Source organism: Aquarana catesbeiana, linkage group LG01 (genome assembly GCF_042186555.1).
Source record: "Aquarana catesbeiana isolate 2022-GZ linkage group LG01, ASM4218655v1, whole genome shotgun sequence".
Lineage (NCBI taxonomy): Eukaryota > Metazoa > Chordata > Amphibia > Anura > Ranidae > Aquarana > Aquarana catesbeiana.
Window position 1 is genome coordinate 809,377,860 of NC_133324.1, and position 26,396 is coordinate 809,404,255.

Sequence of the window (26,396 nt, forward strand, 5' to 3'; positions counted from 1 at the left end):
AGGGGACACGTTATGATGTTACGCCCGGCCAGCGGAAGTAAACCATGCCGAGCACTCGGCTTGAAAGAAAGATCGGTTATTTTATTTTTCTATTTTTTGAGCTAAGTCTTTCCAGCCTGGAAGAGAGATCTGGGGTCTTATAGACCCCAGATCCCTCCATAAAGAGGACCTGTCGCGCACTATTCCTGTTAGAAGGGATGTTTACATTCTTTCTAATAGGAATAAAAGTGGTAAATAAAAAAAAAAAAATTTAAAGCGCCCCCGTGCTCGTGCAAAGAAGTGAACGCGTACGTAAGTCGCGCCCACATATGTAAACGGCCTTCAAATCACACATGTAAAGTATTGCCTTGTGCGTTAGAGTGAGAGCAACAATTCTAGCCCAATACCTCCACTGGAACTCTAAACTGGTTGCCTGTAAAAAATTTTAAGTCGTCGCCTATGGAGAATTTTAAGGAACCAAAGTTAAGCGCTATTCAAGTGTGTGCTATTTTAAAGGGTGACATGTTGGGTATCTATTTACTCAGCGTAACATCTTTCACATTATACCAAAAAATTGGCTTAAATTTACTGTTTTTGTTGGTTTTTTTTAGTACATTAAACTTTTTTCCAAAAAAAGCGTTAAAAAAAATTGTTGTGCAAATACTGTGCGACATAAAAAGTTGCGATGACCGCCATTTATTTCCCTAGGGTCTCTGCTAAAAAAAACATATACAATGTTTGGTGGGTCTGAGTAATTTTCTAGCAAAAAATACTAATTTAAACTTGTAAAGAAAAAGTTCCAGAAAAGGCCCGGTATGGAAGTGGTTAAGACAGCACAGGAGTAAATATGCCGACCTTATATTTGTCTTATCGCCCCATTGTTGCTTTTAGAACTTGCTGTATGGATAAAAGCAGTACTGCTTTGCCCATTTGATTATCACCAAATGCAATTCATTACTAGCTGGTAATGACTGTTTATATGCCTCAACTGCTTGCCACTTAACACAGCAGATAACGACAATGGTGGACAAGTTAATTTTTAAATGGAAATGTATCCCAGAGTTGGGAAGGATCATATCTGAGTGTTGAATGTAAAAAAAATCAGGTGTGTGGTGTGGGGCCCTGGTTATTTCTCTTTAGGAGACAAATCTGTTTAAGTTTTTTTTTTTTTTTTACGCTAATTTTGTTATAGTGATGCTTTAGGTTGCTATAGAGAGGGTATTGCTCTGTAATAGGATTACATTATGTTGGTAAGGATTAACCAGTTTTAATACGTTCCTGAGCATTGTTCTTTTTCCTTTCCCAGGGCCTGGTGCTTGATCACATCTGTAGTGGTTCACTGCCTTGTGGAAGTAAATTTTTTTTTTTTTTTTTTTTTTTTTTTTAAGTGTTTGACTTTATTACTGAATCTCTGCACATAACTCTTGAAAAACAAAGATTCTTTCAAGCCACAGATGTACCAGGCTGCCTTATATCACTTGCAGTACAGTTGCTGGGGACAGTTTTAAAGTGACAGCATTGCTATATAAGAATGGAGGGAACACCCATGGAATTGCTTCCTTTCTGGCTGCATGAGTGACGAATTGTTTTACTGGCAAGGCGGATTCTTCAGCGTTTCTTCTTACAGGGGAGCAATGCAGTAAATGCAGGTAGTTGCTCTGCCAGCGAGAGGATCACTAGCATCACATGGGCCTTAAAGCAGAGCTCCAGGTTTCAGGAAACTTTAAAAAGTTTGGCCCAAGCTTGGTTCACATGAGCTATTTACCTCACTAACTGATGCAGTGGCTATGACCAAGGTCGCTGAAAAAGCACTATAGCCAGCCCTCCTGTACTGGGTCCAGGCCCATCAGTTCAAAACGGGGCCCCAGGCACCTGTTGAGAAGGAGGGCTAGCTGTACTGTCTTATTGCAGACACCGAGTCTCTTCTGTCTTGCACTGCAGTGCTTCCAGCTTCTCCTCCTCTCCCTCCCGGGTGCACTGCAAAGGGATTGGTTCTAGTATATGCACCTCTTCCATCTGCTGTCTAGGCCCCCCTGTGTGCCCTTTTCCCCACAGCACTGACGGCTTCCCTCCTCTCCCACCAGCACCTGGTGCGTGCACACAGGGGGGTGTCATTTACTGGCCCCTTACTTTCTTGAATGAACACAATGAGTGATCTGTACTGATCACTCCTGTGTCTATTCATCACTCAAGCATAGTAGGCTGTGTTTACTGTGCTTAAGTTTGTGAGCAGAAAGCCTTGGAGCGCTTCCTATTCATCTGTGCAGCTGAGGCTACAGAGAAAGATACTAATCTGTCCTCAGTCACTTTCGGCTGAGGAAGGGGGGGGGGGCCTTGTCAGGTAGGCTGTATGGGGTCCTGCTTTTTCTAACGGCAGCCCTGGCTGTTAGCACTGTATAAACTGTATATAACTTCAGCTACATACAGTACTGTGTTCCGACAGCAGGAAAGGAACTTCCCATCCCACTCTCAGAACAAAATCGACTCGGGCTGAGCGCTGCTACAAAGCTTCCTCTGATATGCTGAGGTGGAGATGCATACCTGCCAACTTTTTAAGATGGGAACAAGGGACACCTATTGGCAAAGGTATGTAGGCATAGGACACATCCCCTGCCACGCCCCCTTAAAGGAGAATTATACAAAAAAAGATTGGTTAAACCCCCAGTTACATATGAAGTCATTTATTAATTGGATAAAAGGTTTAGCTCTGGGAAAACTTTTTGAAAGTTAAATAGTGCATTTTATATACAACTATATAGATCAGACCAAAATGAGGGACAAATGAGGAAAGCAGGACATAGGGACTTTGTTCCAAATCAGGGACAGTCCCTCGAAATCAGGGACAGTTGGGAGCTATCCCAATAGGCTTTGTATATATTTATAAAATGCAATGCTCCCATACCTTTGAAAGAACGCACTACAGGTTTTCCCTGTCAATTAAAGAGAACCTGTATTGCATCATTATCTTATTCTCCTTATTTATATAGTTATAATGGTGCACCTGTACTGATCAGGCATAACAATTTCCTTTAATTATTCAGTTGGTCTTATTTCTCTTCTAAAAGTGTGCATTGCCTTTTTAATTATTTTTTTCCTATAATTTTGTTGTCTGGTTAATTTGTACAGAGTATTAGGGTTGTCCCGATACCACTTTTTTAAGACTGAGTACAAGTACCGATACTTTTTTTTTTTCCCAAGTACTCGCCTATACCGATTACCGATACTTTTTTTAAATGTCATGTAACGGTGGCACGTGTTTCTGTAGTCTTGTTTTTTACAATTTTATGTTTGTTTTTTTTTTTTGTTTTTTTTACAATGCTTTTTTTTTTTTTTTTTTTTTTTTTTTTAAGGGGGAGGGGGGGAGTGCACAGTGTCACTGTGTGTTTTAATTTTTTTTTACAATTTCTTTTATTGCAATTCTTTTGTTTTTTTTTTTTTGTTTTTTTATTAGCCTTGTTGGGGGACTTTGGTAAGATATCAGGGGTTTTATTAGACCCCTGACATCTCTTTGAGACAGGGAAAGGGACTGAGGACACATGTTTCCCAGTCCCCTTCTCAGCAGCCTCAGCTGCACTGAAATTGAATGGAGAGGAGACGGAGGCATCGTAAACACAGGTTACGTTGTTTCAGTTATGGGAATGGACAGAGTCAGTTATTACTGACTGTAAATTCAGAAAAGTAAGGAGCCAGATTTACTGCTTCCTACCTCCATCCTGAAAGATCAAGGGGGCAGAGGAGGAGAACAGAGGGGGGACAGCAGAACAGAGGGGGACTGAAGGAGGAAACGGGGACAGTCAGCGGTGATCGGTGCGGCTTTGGGGGCAGTTAAAAGCACTGTTCACTGCTGTGTAGATTTCACTAAAGCAGCTGAAAAGGGGGGGGGGGAGGGAGAGAGAAGCGGAGAATGGCTTTCAGGCTTTATTGAAATCTATACAGGGTAATCGGTGCTTGTAACTCACTTTCCTCAACGATCACCCTGACTGTCCAGGTATCGGGTGAAGCATCGGAGCATTTGCCCAAGTACGGGCAAATGCTCGGTATCGGTACTGATACCAGTATCTGTATCGGGACAACCCTACAGATTATCATACAGAATGTGTCAAACACATATATTGGAAGAATGGTAAATACAGTATATGGGAGTGCCTTTTTTGATGTGTTTTGTTTTTTTTAATCTGCCCAACAAGAAATTGGCGAAAAAAGCATAAAGCACTGCAGAAAGGGATCAAAACAGACGGCATAGGTGTGAACTAGGCCTTACTGTTTTTTTTTTTTTCTCCCAATAGTAAGCTGCATGCAAGCAGCCCATAGAAAGTGAATGGGAGCTCATTTACTTTACAGACACATTTTCCCAGCTGAGATTTAGAGGTGTGCAGGGACGCTTGCACAGGCTCTGTGTTTCGGTGTGTGCACCTGTAAATGGAGAACTGTAAAAATCAACTGTGCGGTGAGGCCGCATAGCCAGTGCACTCCAGTTCACTTTTTATAGGCTGTCTGCATGCAGCTCAGTGATGCGGAAAGTCTTCTCTGGGTGCTGCACAGGCCCGACTACAAGTATAAAGGAGTCCCTAGGGGTGAAACACTTGGTCTCTCTTTTCTGTGATTAAAATTAAAAAAAAAAAATTTTTGCTAGTCTGAAGTTGGATCCCTGTCTTCAGCAGGTTGTTGTACACTATATAAAAAGCCTAGAAGGAATCTGGAGTTGGATTTTATCCAGGAAAGGCAGGCAACTCACATCTTCTATTTCTCTTATTCATCCCGGCAAGGCTAAGAATATTGCTTTACCATTTGAGTAGTGGAAATTCTGATGATTACTTATGCCCATTCATTGCTCGTTGATGAGTTTTCCTTTTTTCCTTTCATTTCAAACTTGAAGAAATCTCTTCAAAAAACTTGATTTATTATTGAGTTACAATGACAGGGTAATGTGTTGGACACTGAAATACCATGAATTTCTTAAAGGCCTCTCCAGGTCTAGCTGTAAAGTTTAGCACATAGAGCTCTTTAGTAAATCCTAGTACATGTATGTTTTACAGACTTGGATGTGTTATCTTTATAGTGGTAGTATTGGGGTTTGTTGGGCATTGGTTCTAGTAGTAAATACAAAGGCTACATATGAGTAAGCAGAGAACAAGCAAGCATGTCTATCTTCAGTATTTATGTAGCACTGACATATTACCCACCATTGAGGAGTACATGGAACCACTTCCTTGTTCGTCATAGTGCACACATCTTAATCTACCACATTCCTACAAGCAATCAAGGGGATAGATGCTCAGAACCTGGTAACCTAGCAGTTTGCCGAGTTAGGGCAGTGTTTAACCAGGGTGCTGTCTAGGTTCCCTGGGGTGCCATGAGCATGGGACCTAGTTTGCCCAGGATTGTCATGCGATGCCATGGTACTGGGAAGGCTGGCCTATAGCAACACAGCCAATGACACTGTAGGGCCAGGATGCACAAGATCTTTCTTTGCTATGGTAATGCTGGCTGGTTTGTCCACACCATGGCAATGCATGACTGAGGGCAGGCGTATGCAGGCCTGCCCCAGCATTCAGAAGAAGACAGAAGTCCACCTCCTGCCCTCTGCCATGTTGCTGGAGTAAAAAGGGAGGGCTGTGATGTGAAGAGGTGTACTGTGTGATTGGGGGGCTCTGTGATGGGGGATCTGTGATGAAAGGCCTTTAATGTGGTGAAGAATTGGTTGTGATGGTGAGGCTTGTATATAGGAGCGACTCTGTGCATATCTAGGAACTTTTTGAAAATTTTGAACATGCATACATATCCCATACAACATGCATACATACACAATCAAACACTTGACTCTTTGGTGGCATCTTCCGTTTCCTACCTCATCTAGTGGCTGGCACCAGCTCCTTCAAGTCCTCTTCCTTCTACATCTGAGTCCTTCCTTAACAGCCAAAACTTGCAGGGCGCCGCAGATATGGCTCCAAGAAGTTATCATGCTGCTGAGCTTTGTTTACAATTAAAATATAAATTCCGAAGATGTAAGCTCGCTACTAATGACCTGGCAATCAAAGTGAAATTTGGTATTGCCTAGTTAATTTTGGCAAGGTCCCAGCTATGCTTCTGTGATGGGGCTTTGATGTCAAGTTAATTTCATTAAAGCTGTTGTGTGCCTTGTCCCAGACTCAGGTTTCCTGTTGCTAAAGAACATTTTTGTTTTTTAACTTTTAGGCTAATATATATATCACACACACACACACACACACACACACACACACACTGGGGACGGAAAGTATTCAGACCCCCTAACATTTTTCACTCTTTGTTATATTGCAGCCATTTGCTAAAATCATTTAAGTTAATTTTTTTTCCTCATTAATGTACACACAGCACCCCATATTGACATAAAAACACAGAATTGTTAACATTTTTGCAAATTTATTAAAAAAGAAAAACTGGAATATCACATGGTCCTAAGTATTCAGACCTTTTGCTCAGTATTTAGTAGAAACACCCTTTTGATCTAATACAGCCATGAGTCTTTTTGGGAAAGATGCAAGTTTTTCACATCTGGATTTGGGGATCCTCTGCCATTCTTCCTTGCAGAACCTCTCCAGTTATGTCAGGTTGGATGGTAAACGTTGGTGGATAGCCATTTTTAGGTCTCTCCAGAGATGCTCAATGGGTTTAAGTCAGGGCTCTGGCTGGGCAATTCAAGAACAGTCAGAGTTGTTGTGAAGCCACTCCTTCGTTATTTTAGCTGTGTGCTTAGGGTCATTGTCTTGTTGGAAGGTAAACCTTCGGTCCAGTCTGAGGTCCTGAGCACTCTGGAGAAGGTTTTCGTCCAGGATATCCCTGTACTTGGCCGCATTCATCTTTCCCTCAATTGCAACCAGTCATCCTGTCCCTGCAGCTGAAAAACACCCCCACAGCATGGTGCTGCCACCACCATGCTTCACTATTGGGACTGTATTGGACAAATGATGAGCAGTGCCTGGTTTTCTCCACACATACCACTTAGAATTAAGGCCAAAAAGTTCTATCTTGGTCTCGTCAGACCAGAGAATCTTTCTCACTATCTTGGAGTCCTTCAGGTGTTTTTTTTTAGAAAACTCCATGCAGCCTTTCATGTATCTTGCACTGAGGAGAGGCTTCCGTCGGGCCGCTCTGCCATAAAGCCCCGAGGGCTGCAGTGATGGTTGACTTTCTACAACTTTCTCCCATCTCCCGACTGCATCTCTGGAGCTCAGCCACAGTGATCTTTGGGTTCTTCTTTACCTCTCACCAAGGCTCTTCTCCCCCGATAGCTCAGTTTGGCCGGACGGCCAGCTCTAGGAAGGGTTCTGGACGTCCCAAACGTCTTCCATTTAAGGAACCAGCGCCTGCCGAGATACACATAGCCGAGTACACTCGGCTCTTCTCGGCACCGCTCAGTCCCGCCCAGTCCCGCCATTGGACCTGTGTTATGTCCATCATAGGGCGGGACTGGGCGTGACTGTGAGCGGTGCCGAGAAGAGTCGAGTACACTCGGCTAGGTGCATCTCGGCGGCGCTCGTTCGGCTCCGCCGAGTCCCTGCGAACTCCGTGGTGCCATATTTAAATCTGTAATGTACACTGGGGGCAAGGCTGAAATGACAAGGCTGCACTGACACTGAAAAGGCTGCAATGACACTGACAAGGCTGCAGATGGACACTGATAACGCTGCATTGATGGGCATTTAAATGTAAGTTTTTTTTGTTTTTTTTTTCCCCTTAAACTTCCCTCCTAAACTTGGGGTGCGTGTTATACGTCGATAAATACGAAAATATATATATATATATATATATATATATATATATATATATATATATATATATATATATATATATATATATTTCAGTATATTTAGTGTTTTTGGATTATTGTACTCTTATTTTTAAGCCAAATTCTATCCCTTTTTGCATTCGTGCTCCTAGGTTTAAAATGCCATAAGCTTTCTTTGTCAACTGGGGAAATATCCGTAGTATAAACAAAATGGAGAATTCCCACATGCGTTGTTTTTTTTTTCATCCTTATTTGTAAGCCAGTTGAACAGGAAATTGTTTTTAGTCAATTTAGAGTACTGTGTTCTCTTGAGATAACACTGCTTTTATATGAGCAATAAAAACATTTTTACTTGAATCAGTCTATGCTTGCTCCATCTGGTATTGTGTGCTCTATAGATGAGCAGCTGTAGTGATTGGTAAATGATCTCTGCATATATTTATGCACTGTTTGTACATTAAGGAAGAAGCTAATATGTATTGACAGACCCCCTTCTAAAACCAAGAATGATCTATTGTATATTGCAGCTTACCTATTCTTAGATGTGATAGCCGTGTTAGGATCAGGCAGTCCTTTTAGGCCTCTGAGCCCGTGCAATGTCAATTTCAGCTTATTTCCCCTGCCCAGGTGCTATATACTATACAGCAGCCCCTAGATCTGAGTATATGTTGAGTATATGCCAGAACTTGCACAAATGTGTGGCGGACAGCTGTATTTTTAAATGGGTTCTTTTTATTTTTTTTTTATTTTTGCCTACACAAGCACTGGTGTATATCAGAGTACATCCGTGCACATCTGTACTTGGTACTTTTTGGTTTCCAGGGCAGGATGATGCACCAGAATTTGTATTGCACGTGCTCAGATGCCTGTGCATACCTCTCCCAACTTTGAGATGGGAATGAGGGACACCTATTGGCAAAAGTATGCAGACATAGGACAGACCCCCCTGCCATGCCCACTTAAAGGAGAATTATGTGAAAAAAAAAAAGTTTAGTTAAGCCCACAAGTACTTTTTTTTACCACTATTATAACCTTTATATTGGCTTTAGAAATTTACAAATGCAGCGATTTAGAAATTTGGATGGAGGGTTTATCACTGGTTAACACTTTTTGAAAGATAAAAAGTGCATTTTATATACAATTTTATATAGATCAAACCACAATGATGGACACATGAGGAGGAAAGAGGGACTTTGTTCCAAATCAGGGACAGTCTCTTGAAATCGGGGACAGTTGGGTGCTATGCCTGGGTCCAAGAAGCCTTATTCAGTGTAAGGCTCGGTTCACCCTTGTGTGATACGGGAACTTTTTGCGAATCCACTGCAGGTTCCAGCATCGCACCGGACTCACACGACAGTTTACACGGCCATATGCGAACTGTTGGGAGTGTCAATGCATTGTTAATGACACCCCCAAATCAGCTTGCATATCACAATGTGAACTGACAGTTCTGTCGTGTGTTCCCATGTGATCTGATTCTGGTGCGGACCAGAAAGAAGGTCCTGTGTGAGTTTGGTCCGTATGCAATATCTGCCATACCGTATGGCTGAAATCGCATCACACTGACATCCCATGTGATTTGCACTGTGCAGTGCGAATCACATGCAATCTGGCAGAGTGCGCTAGTGTGAACCGGGACAGAAAGATGCAAAAAAAGAACACAATGACCTAAAAACTGAAAAGACCTGTTTGTGGTAACTAAAACCTGATTTGGGAGGACTGGTCTACCTCCAGAACATGCCTGCTATTATGGCACGTACACACTTTCAGAAAATGGTACGAAAAATATGGCTTTTGAAACAATCGTATAATAATCTGATTGTTAGTACACCGCTTTCGAGATCATAACAATTCATGCAAAAATATCCGATGTAGAAGTATGAAATTTTTTCTCGTACAATACCAGATCATACGATTTTCCTTTATCAGTACAGTTGTCATTCAAATATTTAATACAAATCAACTACAACACATTACTTTCCATTTTTTATTCTGCCGAACGAGAATTTGGGTAAGTTTTTAGTAAGCTTTTCGTTTTCGATATGAGACTAGTGTGCAAAAATAAACAGACGATCATTCGTCCGATAATCTCATCTTGTGTGCCAGACATTTTCTTGCTGTATATTTCTCAAGTTGGAAGTTTAGAGTTTCGAGTAGGGACCACTCTTTGTAGTGATGCCTTACTTGATTTGATTGTAGCCGTATTAGTGCAATTGTGACAGAGATGCCTTAATATGCTCAGATTTAAGCTTGTGTGCTAAATAGGTGTAATTGATATTCCTTTTCTCTAAATTTTTTTTTTCTATTCCATAATTATGTAGACTCCTTCTTATTCCTATATTCTGCTTTCATGTTCTAAGGGCTTATGCATGTGGGTATACAATTTGCTGCTTGTAGATCTATAATTTTATATAGGTAGGAATGCAGCAGTATTGTATGCTATGGGCCTATGCGCACTCTTCCATTTTGGTCTCTAGCATTTAGCTGCATAAACGCATAAAAATCTTCCTTCATGGTCCCATGTATGGAACAGATCTTAAAGGGTCCATGTTGGAATGTAAACCATGGCACAATTTTTACATGTATTCTGACAACTTTTTGCGCAGGATCTTGATGGCAGGAAGATTTTGTGTAAAAACAAGCCACCCGTGTCCATAAACCCGAAGGTGCTCATACACCTAAGACGCCAAATAAGCTGTTTTGTGAGAGATGGGCTTGCTATCCCGTTTCTGTAGGCACATTTGAAATGAGAATAAATAAAGATAACCCCAATAATTATGCAAGAGATGTGAATGGTGGGGCAGGTTTAAATAACTTGTCTGGTCACTATTGTAAAATTGCCGGTGAAGGAGGGGTCTGCCTGCCTCTGACACTTCTTCCTCTTTCCTTCTCCTTAGGCAAACATTTATACTCTGGTTAGCCAACTGTGCGTCTTAAATGAAATTTCAAGGAGAAGTTCACCTTTTGTAACAAGTTACACCCATCTTTGGTATTGAGCGGGAAGGATCTTCTTCCCCCCACTCACTGCCACAATCTAAAGAAAAGAGTGTAATTTAAATGGACTACAACTACTGACAGCCTTTCTGGCTGACGGCTTGTGGTTCTCAATGAACTCCCTCTGCGCTGTTGAGCGTTGCGGTAGTTCATTGATTCTTCCTGTCATTGTGATACTGCATTCTCGATGTACGGCCAGACAGCTTACACTGATAGTCTGCAGGAGACCTGCATGGCATCAGCAATCTGCTTTCCAGGCTCCTAAAAAACAAACAAAAAAAAAATTGAGGTGCTTTACAGGCACTATAGCACTAAAAATAAAGCCTGTAAAGCTCCTCTCCTTTAACTCAAATGTGAAAGCCCAATGGCTTTCACACTGAAGTGGTGCGTTGGCGGGACTTCAAAAATCCTGCAAGCAGCTTCTTGGAGGCGCTTTAGCGCCTGCCCATTGCCAGCGCTTTTAACCCTTTTTTGGCCGCTAGCAGGGGTCAAAAGTATCAAGCTAGCGGCTGAAAAGTGCAGCTAAAACGATGGTAAAGCAGCGCAGCAATGCTCAGTGTGAAAGTCCTAAATGTACTTCTTTTTTATCACCATCTGAGGGTGAAATGATAGTGCCTGCATTTGACTTCTGTCCTATTTCTGAACAATTTGAACATAGCTTGTGGTTGTTGTATTTTGTTTTTTGTTGACTATTCAATTTTTTCCTTTTTGATTATATATCACAGTGGACCATAGACCACTTACCTGCCACTTTCAGGACAAGATCATTTTCTAAAGATGAATTGTGCAGACTACTCCCTAATTTGTAACTTGCCTCCAGGACGGTTTTGTTTAGTAGTTTGACTTGGTTTTAAAAAGATCTGTGTCTAATCTCCCATCTCATAGATGCAAAGGATTTTGTTTTTAAAAACCTGATGGTTGAAATTATCCTATGCAACACAATTATGTAGGCAGGTCTTCATATGACGTACTTTTGGTTAATCTAATATTTGTGCACATTCTGGGTCAGTTTGTAAAGTATATTGTGACTCCAAGTGTGGTCTTAGGCAGGCCATACACAGTATAGCAGGAAAGAAATTTGCATGATTCTCCCATCAACAAACAGTGTTGATGGGAATCAGCAATTGTCTTCCCCCGGCGGGGGCAGGCGGGGAAAGACGTCCCTGCTAGGAGAAGACCATGCTTATACCTAGCTGCTTATAGCAGCCGCTATATCGCAAGAGAATCCGGCAGGCTGTTTTTACCAAAGTTGATCAATCGATCAGCTTGGTACATTCAGCCTGCCCATTAACTGTTTGAATTGAACAGTGTATGGCCGGCTTTAGTTTCTACACAGCTGGATGATATGGCTTGCTATGGTGTGAGCTGCACAAGTAGAATGTCTATAATGCACACATCACTGCACTGTGTAAATAGTTACTACTACTTGCTACTTGTGTCCTTCACCATATGGAAACGAGGTTCATCTAATTGTTACTCTTAGCATTAGTTAGCGAGACTGTTGCAAAATAATGTGTGTTCTGGTGTTTTTCAGCTTAAATTCCTAAATATTAAGTTTAGTCTGGTCAGCTATGTACCACAAAGTCATTGGGCCTAAAAAAAAAAAGATGCAAATTGCTACTCGTCAGTTTGCAATCTAATATTAGAATTACCCATTTTAATGTGGAGATGCAGTATTTTTTTTTTTTTTTTATAAAATGTCACTAATTGCCATATGAGAAGGCATTCTGCAAAAAAAAAAAATTGGTGTATATAATGCCGCCAGGAATCCAGTTTCCTCCTGGGTTGATTTAGGTTTGCGGCTTTTCCCAAAAGTCTTCTTTGAGACGTCAAATCATAGTCATCCCTTACAATAAGAACTTCAATTTGTTATACCTAAAGCGGTTAAAGGCCAAGTTCGCCTTTAACCGCCTTTAAAAAAAAAAAAAAAAAAAAGCTGATAAATGCACATGATTTTGAGGGTAAAAAAGTGAATTAATTTTTCTTTTTTTAACACTGCAGCTGCAAAGCTTTGCACCTGCAATTGGTAAATCAAGGGTGCAGTGTCAAGCCTAGTATAAAACACCTATTATTTATTTTTATTTTTTTTTCTTTCAACCCAGTGGGTTGAACGAAAAAAAAAACTAACCGCTTCGGTCGTAGCCGGTGTACCAACAATTCAATGTTAGTACAGTGATCTCCTCTGCTGAGCTATTGTGGTCTGACAGGGGACAGCCCCCCACCATATCACTCTTGGCTGAGAGCGCTGATTGGGAGCTGCTTGGCTGCTGGTTTTCCAAGATGCTCGTCCCACAGAAGCTGGCCAAACAGCCAGCTTCTGTCGGACCAGTTGCCATACCCACAGGCGTAATGTCAGCCTGTTTTTATTGAACCCGCTTGATATCGCCTGACATTTGGCCCATGTGTACCAGGCTTCACACTTCGTGGGTGCCAGTGAGTGGAACGGAATATATACTGTCTGTTTTGAAGACTGTACTTCCCATATGGGCAGTCAGTTACTGAAGTGTAGGAAGAGTTGATAAACTACAAAGGTGCTCATCAGTGCTCTCATAGACCAAGGAGAACTACAAGCGGTCTACTACAGTGGTAGATGGGACTTGCAGTTTCTTGATTCACAGATTACAGTGAATGAATTATGCAACTGCACAGCTACGCATTTTTTGAAATGAAAGCGATCCCCTGCTTGTTGTCACAGGAGGAATTTGGGGGGGGCTGTGGGGATTGCTCCAAAGTAACATGTAACGCCAGGGGATACAGCCACTAACACTCTTTCTGTCTTATGGTGTCTACACTCTGGATGGAGGCGCTATAGACCTCTTTAGACAGCTGCATTCTTTGGGAAAGATACATTAGTAGATTTTGAACCTGACTAGCAAATTAAAAGCTCAACTCCAGCTAACCCTGTTAGTGCATTTATGTCAACAGCTTGTTTTTTCATTTTGGAATGCTTTCACGCTGCTTCGTTGAAGAAATGCATTAAAAACACGCATGCATTTTTGATGCTTGACTTCCAGCGTGCACCCTTGAAACATGAACATGTGACTCAAAAAGTGCACCAAATGTAACTGCTGTATTTTTTTTTTGACATGTTTTTGATGCATTTTCTATTAATTTCAGTGGGGAGCCTATGGCTTTTTTTGTGTCGTTTTGAAAAGCCCACCAAAGATGCAGCATACAGAACTTATCACACCACTGCACTGCGGGTGCGGTGCATATTGAGAAGTGCCATAGGATTTAAAGGGAAATTAATTGATTTTTTTTATTTTATTTTTTATTTTTTTTGCACTTTTAGCATAGTAAAAGCAGCAGCTGTAGGATGCTTTTATATTTGTTGATAAAAAGTATTTGCATTTCCTGTGTGCTTTTGGTAAATATTGCGTTTTAAAGTTGTTTTAAACAGACCACTTTTTGCTACAGGTAAGCCTATAATAAGGCTTGCCTATAGCTACCCAGTATATAGGAGCGTTTAGGAGCATTTTTTTTTTTTTGAATGACCATTATAAGTACCTCTGTCAGTGCTTGCGCTTTGGTTTAGTCAGAGTTAAATGGTTTGTCTTTACCCTCTGACTGCCACATTTGCTGGGCAGCTTGGAAGCTACTGTATCTGGATCACCAGTAGATAATAAAGGGTGGGTGGGGAGATTAAAGGAGAAGTACAGCCAAAGCTCGTTTGGCTGTATTTCTGCTATGGATGACAGGAGTGCAGTTCATTTTGCAATCCTGTGATTCGTTTTCAGCTGACAGTGGGCTGGCCTAGGCTCCGGCTAGATCATGACCATATGTTTAGGATCTGCCCACCTGGGTTGTGTATGTGTTCCTCTACACTTAATGGACAGCCAACATGTAGGACCTGGTGGCTCAATACTGTCACACAAATTGGCAATCTATGAAGAATTTTCAGTAGACTCAGGAATTGAAGATCCAAGAGTCCACAAAAGCCTGGTGCAAGTTTCAGCCAGGTGGTGATTCTTTTCCCCAAGGGTCGTCTGGGCTGGAACACAAAGCGGTTGGATGTCCCTCGTCATTCAAATAACCAATAATTGGCTGTGCGAGAACCTAGCAAGATGGATGTAAAGAGCAGACCCGGAGTATTGAGAGTAAGGTTCATGGAACTCTAGGGTTCCTCCAGAGGTTGCAAGGGGTTCCTTGGGCAATGAGCAATTTCTGACTCAGATAAGTTCCCACTGACATCATTGTTCTAATTGGCTGTCTGTAAGGTGGAATATCTTCCCTATGACCATAAGTGTAAGGAACATTCTTCCCGTTGTCCGTCACACATGAGTTGTAAAGATATTGGCTTTTAGCAGGGGTTCCCTGAGACCAGAAAGTTATTTTGAGGGTTCATTTGTGCTGGAAAGATTTAGAAAGGCTGATTGAGCGATTAGGCAATAACAGCTTTTCCCACAGAAAGGACAATTCTTACTAATGATGAACTACATTTACCTCACTAATAGAACAGCTATCACTCTAACGTGATACCTTTTATCAGGGGCACTTCTGTGCTGATCATTTTTATCATTACTGCTTTACTTAAGTATAACAAATTCTGGTTTGGGTTATGTTCAGTGTGGTTAAATCTTATTTGTATAAAAATGATTCCTTTCTTCTTCTTTTACAGATGTGATTTCCTTTTAAGTCCTGATGAACACAGCGGCAATACTTGTCCGATGGATGTGCTCCTTAGCATCTCAATAGAAAGACTTCCTTTGTAGGTGTACACCACTTTTAGGATAAAAAAAAATGTCCTGACTGGGGTGTTTAAAGCTGTAGAGCAGCAGGATGAATGTACAAAATCTGGAGGAATCTCCCAAGAATGAATATGGCTCCCCATTACTTTTTGACCACAGCAATGGAAATGAGGAGCAAAAAGCAAATTGTTCTCAATGTAAATGGAACATGAACTCTAATGATCCAGCACGACACACGTATCAACCAGGTGGTGTTTCTGTTCCCCAAGGGCCCAATGGGCTGGAACTTGAGCGTACAATAGACTACTTGCATAACAAAACTGATGATGACATTTCAGCAGTCAAAAGTCCTAACTGCATTGGCACCATAGAGTTAGAAGAAACCATAGACTATATTAATAAGCAGGAGCAGAGCTCTTTACCTTCAAGCACCCATCTTTGTTCACACCATAAAGTCCCTTGCTATTGCAGTCAATTCCAATATATGCACAACCTCCAGAATGTTGAACAGCCTATGCCTTACTTAAAGCACTCATCTAACACCTATTACAACAAACCTGAACAGCTGAGGGCTTTTCCATGCACTGTAAATCGGAGAGATGATGCTTTTGGCAATCTTGCATCTGAGCAGGTGGAGATCTGTTCAATTACTAAGCACAAAGACATGGAGACCACCCTGGGTCTATTTTCATCATGTGACACAAGCGGCGAAATGCGAATGAGGAAAAATAGCCTGATTTCTAGTGGCTCTGAAAAGCCAGTGAGTACCTCATTATTGGAAAGCTCTCCATTACCCAATACTTCCACTGAGGTCTTTTCAACATCTCTAAAATGGACGAACAATGTTCAGGATTGCTGCCAATTTGTTGAGCAATCCAATAAAGACTTGAATTATTTTGAAGTGCCTCCACACATCCCTAAAGATACCAAAGAAAGGGTGCTACTCAATAAAGGGCCTGAAGTTGCAAACCAGGTATCTACCATTCATAGGGATGTAATTACATGCAGTACACCAGTAGAGGGCGCTGAAAGGGTTGTAGAAAATCTTAGTGACTTTGGTACAGCCATGAAAATCAAGGATGATATCAATAAAAATAGTGTGGGGTTTCTTTCTGCGACAGGTCAAGAAGTCATTACCCATGCAAAAGATAATGACCTCGAAGCCAAGGACATGAATGGTGTTCTCGCTAAAAACACTAATTCTGCTAATAGAACACAATCTAGTTTAGAATCAAAAGACCTGTTAAATATCTCGTCTGGGCTTAACACTGAAGAGACATTTTTAATAACTAGTTCCAGTTCGCACACCGATGACAAGGCCTATACTTCCACTCCTTTGCCTGAGTCCAAGAATATGACTTTTGCTGTACCATCATTAGGAGATTTGGGACAAATTGAGATGAAGAAACCTGAGAACGTCAAGGAGCCTATGAAAGTGAATGGTCTGGAAAATAAAACTGGCCTTGGCAATATTGCAGGAAAACAAGTTGGTAAAAGGCTGCCCACTGTGACAACTGTTAAAGCCAAGAAACCTGAGGTGGTCAGTTTTCCCAAACCGAACTTCAAGAATGTAAAGGCGAAAGTGCTGTCCAGACCTGCGTTGTTGGCAAGAGATGGCCCCACACCTATCTCTAAGGCCTCTCCGAGGTCTTCACAGTCGGCATCTAATGCTTCATCACCTGTGGCATCTCCTAGAGCCGTATCCTCTGTCAGGCTTGTGAGAAAAAAATCTGCTCCCGATCAGGACCTGAAAGCAGAGGCAGCTATTGCTAAACTTCACAAACAACCAATTAATAAGCAGCTCTTCCCCAGCCAACATGCACATGCCCCAACCCATTCAAAATATGCTTCAGGTAAAGTTCCCAGAACGTCTGTCTTAAAGCAGACTCAGGATGACAACGAGAGAGCGAGTTCTTCAAATTCTACACGTTCATCTAGCTCGGCTGCTGCCTTAACCTGCACGGCTGGCTCCAAAGTGACTGAAAACAAAGGGGAAAAGGCAAAGCCAACTTCTAAGCCTGCTGCTGTGAATGGTGTACATATGGGGCCGGACACTATTAATCAGAATGGCATTGCTGATGGGGTGTATGAGAAATCTGAACCCCAGAAGCAAGGCTTCACTTCGGCTGATATATTTACCAGTGTAGAGGTAAGTGTCATGTTACTTCGCTCCTGTCAGTAAAGCTTGTTTAAAGTATACTTGGCATATGAAAAATTTGTCATGTGTACAGATCTTTTATGTCCCACATGTTTTTATTTCATGCTCTGCTTAATCTTACTTTTTCCTTCTAGAAAGTTTCTAGCTGTGTGCAAATCATTACATTTCAGTATTCAGTAATTGCTGCAATTCTAGGTATAGCCTTTGTTTTAGAACGCTGATTTCTGCGCTTATTCTAGAACATTATGCAGTTGATGTTTACGTTTACACATAAGGATCTCATAATGAGATTCTCATTGCTGTGTAGTAGTGGGCCCCTGCGTTGCACTCATGTAAACTTTCCTGATGACTGTAAGGATCACATTACAGACTGTCACTGCCAAAACTACACATTTCGCTGTAGTAGCCAAATAAATTCCAGATCGAGCAGCCCCAGCTCTGCATTTATTTTAATAATACTTTCCTATTCTATGTATTTGCTCATAAACGCTGCCAGTTAGGGGCATACACTGCTCAGCTTATGCCTGGTGTTTTGTGATCAGCTGCCGATAGAGCCTGTATAAATCAATGATAGGCTCACACTGTCTGCAGCTGTGCATATGCAATCTTACATGAAGTATTTACCCGTGATTGCTTTCTGCATCCAGGAGCACACATTCCCCCCCCCCCCCGTAGGTATCTAAAAGCTCCATGTGCATGTGGACCATGTCAGCCTGTCATTCATTTCTGCAGGCTTTCTGTCCATAGCTATTTAAAATCACCTGGCTGTACCGGTCACTGGAACACGCTGATCAGGGCGGTAGCGTAGTGGTATCCAAACTGGCCCAGGTGCAGGATGCTGCCTTTTGCTTACTTTTATCTGGCCCTTGGGGCATTATTCCCCTCCCCCCCCGCCATTAGCAACAGTGGGGCATTGTTACTGTCACACTGATAATAGGGCACTATTCTTCCCACTCACACCAGTGATGGGGCACTGTTCCTCCTATTGATAACAATGATGGGGCACTATTACTCCTGATAATACCAATGATGGGCATCATTTACTCCCAGTGATGCCAGGACCTTTTCTTCTTCCACTAACCACAGTCCAGCCCCCCTAAAGTTTGAAAGACTGTAAACTTGACCTTTTTTATAGAACGTTTGGATACCCCTGCTCTAGAGGTTGATTGGTCTCTGGTTTTCCTTTGATCAAAAATATGGCTGCATTAGTTCACAATCAAATTATTTACTTGATGTGGTTTTCCTTTCTCAGACCTTCTGGTGGCAATGTCTGCATGCATTTAAAGTGTTACTAAAGCCAAGACCCTGTATTCACTATATCTGGTTTCCCACAGAACATGGAAATGCAATTATTTCAGCAATTATAAACTGCTTAATAACTTTTCTCATCAGCAGTATATAGTGTTTTTTTTTTTTTTTACTTCTATCAGTGTCTGGTTAAAGCTTGTAGGATGAGTTTTCATTCTCCTCTGCCCGTCTGTCTGGACAGTGCTGATTGGCCCCGTGCCGATAGCATGCACCCACCCAAGAAAAAAAACCCCCAAAAAACTCTCTAGCAATACACACTGAACTGAGCATGTGCAGAGTGTCCCCAAGGCTCTATTCGATCAGGAGATAGATTGGGGACAGTGGAGGATCAGAGAAGACCAGATCAAACAGCCTTTTTACTCAATGCAGAGGATTAACCCCTCAGGTTCCACAGTATAACAAGCATGCTTTACTGCATATACACTGATTTTTACTGTTGTGGGTTTAGTAACCCTTTAATGCCTGTGAGAATTTTAACAAAGCAGGATCGGGGAATGGTTTGATTCCAAAGGGATAACAAGCCAGCAGGTGACACCTGTAACTAAAGGATCCCTTGGGAGTTGACTGGCCCTTTAAACCATTCAGTATATATGAAACTTCTTATTTGGCAAATAAAAAATGCAATAACCTAAAGCACCTTAGAAATCATACAATGAAATCTGATTTCTGTGGCTTACAGCACTTTGTACATCGTTGTTGCCATTTTCATTGTTTTACTGCAATTCCAAGGATTTTTCATCTGTTAAGTTCTTTATGCTTCATCTTTAACTTAAAGCATGCAAAGGTAGAAGTATTGTTTTTCTTTCAAAGGAGAGTGACAGCATGTTTGTGTTTTTTTTTTAGATTTCCCCTTAGGGAAAGTGCTTCAGATGTAGGGCTGAATGTCCTGTTCTACATGCTTCTACGTGATCTTTCAGCAAATCCTTTCTTTTAAAAAAAAAAAAAAAAAATTTCAACACAGAACAATTTTAAGTCCTTTTGGTATTTTGTTCAATAAAGCTTCAGCATGTACTGTGAAATATTGTTGCAGATAGAATTTTACCATCTAGTAGTCGAGTTATGTTTGTGGTTGCCCTGTCTGACTTGTTACCTACTAGTAGCTACAAAACAAACGTATTATCTCTAATACACAGCTCAGGTTTTGTTTTATGGAATAGGTCACCTAAACCTGGTTCCATGTGTGAATGGAGTGATCCTGTAATGTCTAGTTATTTGCTGCCTGCAATCCTGGCTCTTGATTGAAGTGACAAGATACAAATACTTTTTATGCGCTTATTTGTGTCTCTATTTCAGCAGGAGTCCTTCTTTAATTTAAAATTTTTTTTTTTTTTTGTGCAAAATGTTGTTTTTAACACCATTATGCCACAAGTTAGGCCTCCTGCTCACTGAACGTTAAAAATGCTGCTTTTGGAGGTGTCTGGCATTTTTTCTGCTTCTAAACGCCCCTCCATGTTATACAGAAATAAAGAGTAGGAGAAATGAACTTTGCAGGTATATTTTTAATTATATAAAAAAAGAATCAAAATTTTATTGGCTGACAGAACATCAATTTTTTATATAATGAAAAATATGCCTGCAAAGTCCTTTTTTTTTTTTTTTTTTTTTTTTTTTTTTTTTTTTTTTTTCTACTCTTTATTTCTGTATAACCAGTTAGGACGGGGCTTGGTGTACTGCTGGTGGTGTGTCCACAATGCCACTCTGTGGTGACAGTACCAATATATTTGTGTGGCCCCCTCCATGTTGGTCCATGGGGTTGATGTACTAAAACTGGAGAGTGTAAAATCTAGTGCAGCTCTGCATAGGAACCAATCAGCTTCCAGGTTTTATTATCAAAGCTTAATTGAATACGTTGAAGTTAGAAGCTGATTGGCTTCCGTGCACAGCTGCACCAGATTTTGCACTCTCCAGTTTTACTAAATCAACCCCAATGTGTTTAGAGGCAGAAAAAAACCCCACTGCCAGTGTGTCCGAGAGCAGCAGGGTTTTGGCAGGTAAGTACTTTACGTGTAAATGTATTTAAACACATATTAACGCTAGGCGCAGCAAGTGCTTGAGCATTAATTTCAATCACCAAAATAAATCTGGCCAAAAATTAAATAACAAGTACATTTTTACCAAAACCCTGCAGCCAGGAGAAAAGGCCTTTAAGAGATCCGGGCTGGTGCTCTGTGTGAACGGGGTCTAATGTCTTGCTTGTGTGGTCTCATTCCAAACAAGATGTGTATGTGTTGCTCAGGCCCACCGCTGTGAGTCCTGGCCTGGGAAGGGAGATCATCTATGCTCCAGGCAATAGAGAATGATAGGTGTCACGGGAGCCGCTCATAGGTAAGCTCTGGTGGGCGGAGTGAAATGCATGGGGGGTGTGGCCTGGCAGGGGTCCAGGCTAAGACTGCCATTCGCTCACACAGCAGGCTTTGACTTGATGTGTGGCTCCAGGGACACCTATCATTCTCATTCCAACCACATCTGTTAAAGGGTCAGATGGCTCATACTAATGGGTTAGTCATTTGTGGACAGTAAAATCAGGATGTGGTCCAACATTCAGGACTTATACATACCATGGCCACTGACCTGCTGCCTTCTGCTCTGTTTAAATGCTGGTCACTGCAAGGGCACTTATGGCATGAACATGGCACGTAAGAGACCATTGCAACATGCATTAAAGTAGTATTAAACCCTCAGTGTTTAATACTTTGAGCACAATAAAATCAACGTTGCTCAGTAAACGATTTGTTGAAATTCTTACCACAGCATAAGCAGTTTACAATTTTGTGCTGCTGACTCCTTCTCCCTCAGCACTGCTTCCCTGAAATTCTGGTTCTCACAGGAAGGAGTTAACAATGGACAGTGCAGTCTCCAGCCAGTGGTTTAGCTTGTAGAAGTTAGGTGGGATGAGGAGGGAGCAGGAGGCAGTGCTTTGCCATCCAAGGCTACAGGGCTGTGTGTTTCCATTGATGTACAATGTAGACAGACACATCTCGAGGCCTACATGCAAGATTGGCTGCATAGGACGCAAAAAGGGAGCCAAACTGAAATGAGAAACCTAGACTAGTGGTCATGGCACCAGCTTAAGCAGGAACATGGTTAAAGATTTAAAGATAAAGAAGTTGCATACTCAGTGAGTCAGCCAGCTGCCGAAAGTGCTTATGAAATTTAATATCACTTTAGTGCATATAAATGCAACAGAATGGGCATAACAAACCATGCAAATGCAATGAACGATTTTCTAATCAATGATGGGAGAATCATATGAGTAACGTAATCGAAAAAGAAATGTGCAAGAAAAGAAAATTCCTGGAAAGAAAAGAAGATTCCTGGCCACAAATTCTTTTCTGTAGCTTCATGAGGTGAAATTGAAGGCTTGGTTGGCTGAATTTTAAAATCAATGGTGGCACCATCTGATCACAAAACGCACACATTTTCTGATTTTCAGAAGAAAATTCTTTTGAAATTCAACCATGTATAGCCAGCCTAAGTACGGTAGCTCAGTGACAGGCCTCAGGAGGGCAAGAAATTAGAATGGAGGCACACACATAGTAGTTTTACAGTGACACTAACAGCAGTGTGCAGCAGCACAGAGCCAAGTGGTCCCTCCAGTCTAAACAGCATTGATGGTCCCGGTCCCAGCCTGCCTTGCTCCCATACCGCAGACCCACACACGAGGCTCTGGCCGCTCTGCTTGGCTCTATTGCACCATGACATCACATGACATGCTCAGGCACCGCCTCCACCAGAGCCGCCCATCACACTGTAGCAGGCACTCTGATCGTCTCAGCCAGCTCCGGACCAAGTCGAGCTTTGCACCCATATTTTTTTACTGGCAACCTTTTGCTTTTACTGGCAGGAGAAAATTGCCTGCTTTTTACTGGCTGCCAGTAAAAATACTGACGGTTTTCAACACTGACCCCTACTGTTCCGATGACAACTGTAAAATGTTGATTTCCCCATCACTTTCAGTTTTGCTTATAATTGTCACCAAGAATAGAGAGGGTGAATCCACCTATTGGGAAATCAGACAGCAATAAAAACTTAACAGGGCTTTTAATTCCTCCCTACTGTTAAAAACTAAAGGGGAATAATTTTAGCTTTAGATACACTTTAATTATGTAGCAGGGTTTGTTATGGAGTGCCTTATGGTTAAAGCCGTCTATTCAGCATTTCAAGCTCCACAATTCTAAATCGGGAACACTTTTTTTAAAATGTTAGAAAATGATTCCAATTTAGAGGTCATCAGGTGCTTTAAAATAAGTATTTATACATAGCATAAAACATTATATGCAAACTCATTTTTGAGATTCTTTATAATGGAGTAATAGTACCGCGCCAATCTTAAAAAAATGATTAATCAAAAGCAGCCAACACTACAATCTGACAAATTGTGCAAAATTACAAGGAATAAAGTGTAGCGCTAATACGTGAAATTAATATACAATAGGTGAAAAGGCGATCAAAGAATGACGCCCCCAAAACTCCAAAAAATAAGTGATTAAAACGTGATAAATCCGCATTATGCGATTAAGTGGAGAACCTAAATCGCACTTGATGGGTGAGCGATGTGACCTCCTACACCACTGTGAGAGTGCAGCAATAGTGGTGAATAACCATGTCACATTAAGCCAAATATGTATAAGAACACTGTATTGGTAAACTGTTAGATAAAGAGACATATCAAAAAGCAAGTAAAAGAAACTATAACTGTTAGTGTGGCAAAACAATTATTCACCCAATAAATAGGTGTTATTAGTATCAACAGCAACAATATTTAAAAGAAAGATGGTGTTGCTGGCGCCACGAAAAAGTTCATAAAATGTAAATAGTGACAGTCCCAGAATTTATCATGAGTTTCTCAAACTGCCCAAAAAGGTGAGAAGATGATCCAAGTAATATTCTTCCCAATGGTGATTGCAAACAATGTAAAAAATAAGGTACTCTTACCAGCACTGGTGGACTCACAATCCATGAGCGGTGAGTCAAAACGGCTTAAGCTGTCATACAATGAGTGACAGTGTGGACACGGTCTGCAGAGCTGAGATGTTTCTCCTAGAGTGGAATCCAGATATCTGTCCAGATCTAGGGTGGAATCCAGATATCCTTCGATCGTCCGACTTAATTAGAATTTATTGAAAAACGGGGTCATCCAATGATCAATAAAAACATAGGTGAATAATTGTTTTGCCACACTAACAGTTATAGTTTCTTTAGTTTCTTTTACTTGCTTTTTGATATGTCTCTTTATCTCACAGTTTGCCAATACAGTGTTCATATACATATTTGGCTTAATGTGACATGGTTATTCACCACTATTGCTGCACTCTCACAGTGGTGTAGGAGGTCACATCCCCCACCCGTCAAGTGCGATTTAGGTTCTCCACTTAATCGCATAATGCGGATTTATCACGTTTTAATCACATATTTTTTGGAGTTTTGGGGCGTCATTCTTTGATCGCCTTTTCACCTATTGTATATTAATTTCACGTATTAGCGCTACACTTTATTCCTTATAATTTTGAGATTCTTTAGCTTCCTTACTATCAATTGTCCAGCTCTAAATTTTTGCTGTGACTATTTTAGTTTTCTATAGAATAGAAGGGGGTTACAACCTTAGCCAGGTGTTTGTCTTTGTCCTCTATCGAGGAGTCCCTTTAATTCCTATCCCAGATACTTGACAGGAAATGAGTGGAAATATCTCAAAAGTAAGAGAAATAACAGTTTGGACAGTTTGGACAGTTGTCAGTTGTCACCCCATTGGGTGTTTTCTTACCTTCGATTTTCAGTGATATTGATAAAAAATAGTTTTTTCTCTTCTCTTATGCCGCGTACACACGGTCGGACTTTTCGTCTACAAAAGTCCGACAGCCTGTCCGACAGACTTCCGGCGGACTTTCGGCGGACTTGCAGCAGACTTTCTAACGAACGGACTTGCCTACACACGACCACACAAAAGTCCGACGGATTCGTACGTGATGACGTACACCGGACTAAAATAAGGAAGTTCATAGCCAGTAGCCAATAGCTGCCCTAGCATGGGTTTTTGTCCGTCGGACTAGCACACAGACGAGCGGATTTCGGGTCCGTCGTAGTTACGACGTAAAGATTTGAAGCATGTTTCAAATCTAAAGTCCGTCGGATTTGAGGCTGAAAAAGTCTGCTGAAAGTCCGGAGAAGCCCACACACGAACGGATTACCAGCCAGCTTTAGTCCGTCGGCGTCCGTTGGAGTTTTGTAGACGAAAAGTCCGACCGTGTGTACGCGGCATTAGGGTTGGCAGACCCTTTCTACACCAGTGACAGAAAGTGGTCACTGAAAGCAGTAAAAACCTGGCAGAGCTTCTCACCCTTACCAAAGGGGACTCTCATCTCAATATATTGTCATTGTCAATATAGCAAGTGCACCCATCAGCGGCGGCCTGTCCATGCGGGGGGCCGCCCCCTAAATCCATGCGCCTGGCCCCTAATTTATATGCAGGGCGCCGGGCGCATGGATTCCAATGGGGCTTTTTTTTTCTGCTTGGAAGCACATGTTTAGAGCCGGAGGCTCTAATTGGCTTAAAAAAGCCCACCCAGTTGTGTGACAGTAGCGAATTAATATTCACTATTGTCTTCCTGATCCGGCTCGGGAAGCTGGTCCTGAGACCCGATTTGGCCGAGAGGAAAAGCGATCCTATTGGCTGCTGAGGAGGAAGGACGAAACGTAGGGTGAAGCCGCCGTCCAGAGGAAGCCCGTGACCTAGATGGTGCAGGTGCGACCGACCGCCAAGGGGGGGGATGGTTTGGCGACTGGCATATTGCCGCCCCCCCCACCAAACAAAAAAAATACCAATGGCCGCCACTGGTACCCATTGGAAGATGTCCCCTCTGCTCTGCTGATCATTTGTTTTTCTTAACGCTACTATTCCAGTGACAATGGTTGCTAGAACAAAAACGCTGAAGGCATGCACAAAGCAATAAAGACCTGAAAGTGGCCCTAACCCTTCCACACTATTCAAAATGATCTTTTAGATTTTTTGATAAACTATAAAGCTTTGCTTTCCTTCTAAATTTTGAAGCAGTTTTTTTGAAAGGTTAAAGAAGCCGCATTGTCTGTAAAAAGATATTGTCCACACATTAAAGTGAACCTGAGGCCTGACTATGCACTTTCTAGTATTTACATATTCTCAGTGCTTTAAAGCTTCTTTCCAGGCACAAAAGGTTCATTTAAATATCTATCAAAAGTCACAAAAGATAGAAAGCCACTTTGTGTGCACCAGATGCTTGAAGTCTATTTCTCTACACAGGGGTGGGCTACAAAGTGAATGATCACTGTGATAGCCAATTACAGGCTATCACAGCGATCATATGATTGAGAGCCGGTTCTTGATCATTGGTATGAGATCCGGAGCTGTCACAGCTTGGAGCGCAGGTTCAGTTGAGAAAGATTAGAAGCTTGACAGCCTTCCATTCCTGAAGGAAAGCATTATGGCTACTTACCAGCCCAGGACTTAGTACAAAACATCTTTTATTTC

At 41.6% G+C, this 26,396-nt stretch overlaps 1 protein-coding gene across 3 annotated transcripts in view; it reads left to right on the forward strand.

The window, feature by feature from the left end:
* Positions 1-26,396, forward strand: part of MTUS1 (microtubule associated scaffold protein 1) — a 335,192-nt gene that overhangs the window by 54,817 nt on the left and 253,979 nt on the right. For all 3 annotated transcript variants that reach the window (XM_073608006.1, XM_073607998.1, XM_073608014.1), the window contains exon 2: positions 15,360-17,578. In XM_073608006.1, the coding sequence (XP_073464107.1) occupies positions 15,521-17,578 (2,058 nt within the window). In that variant the 5' untranslated portion in view covers positions 15,360-15,520. The remainder of the gene's footprint in view (positions 1-15,359; positions 17,579-26,396) is intronic.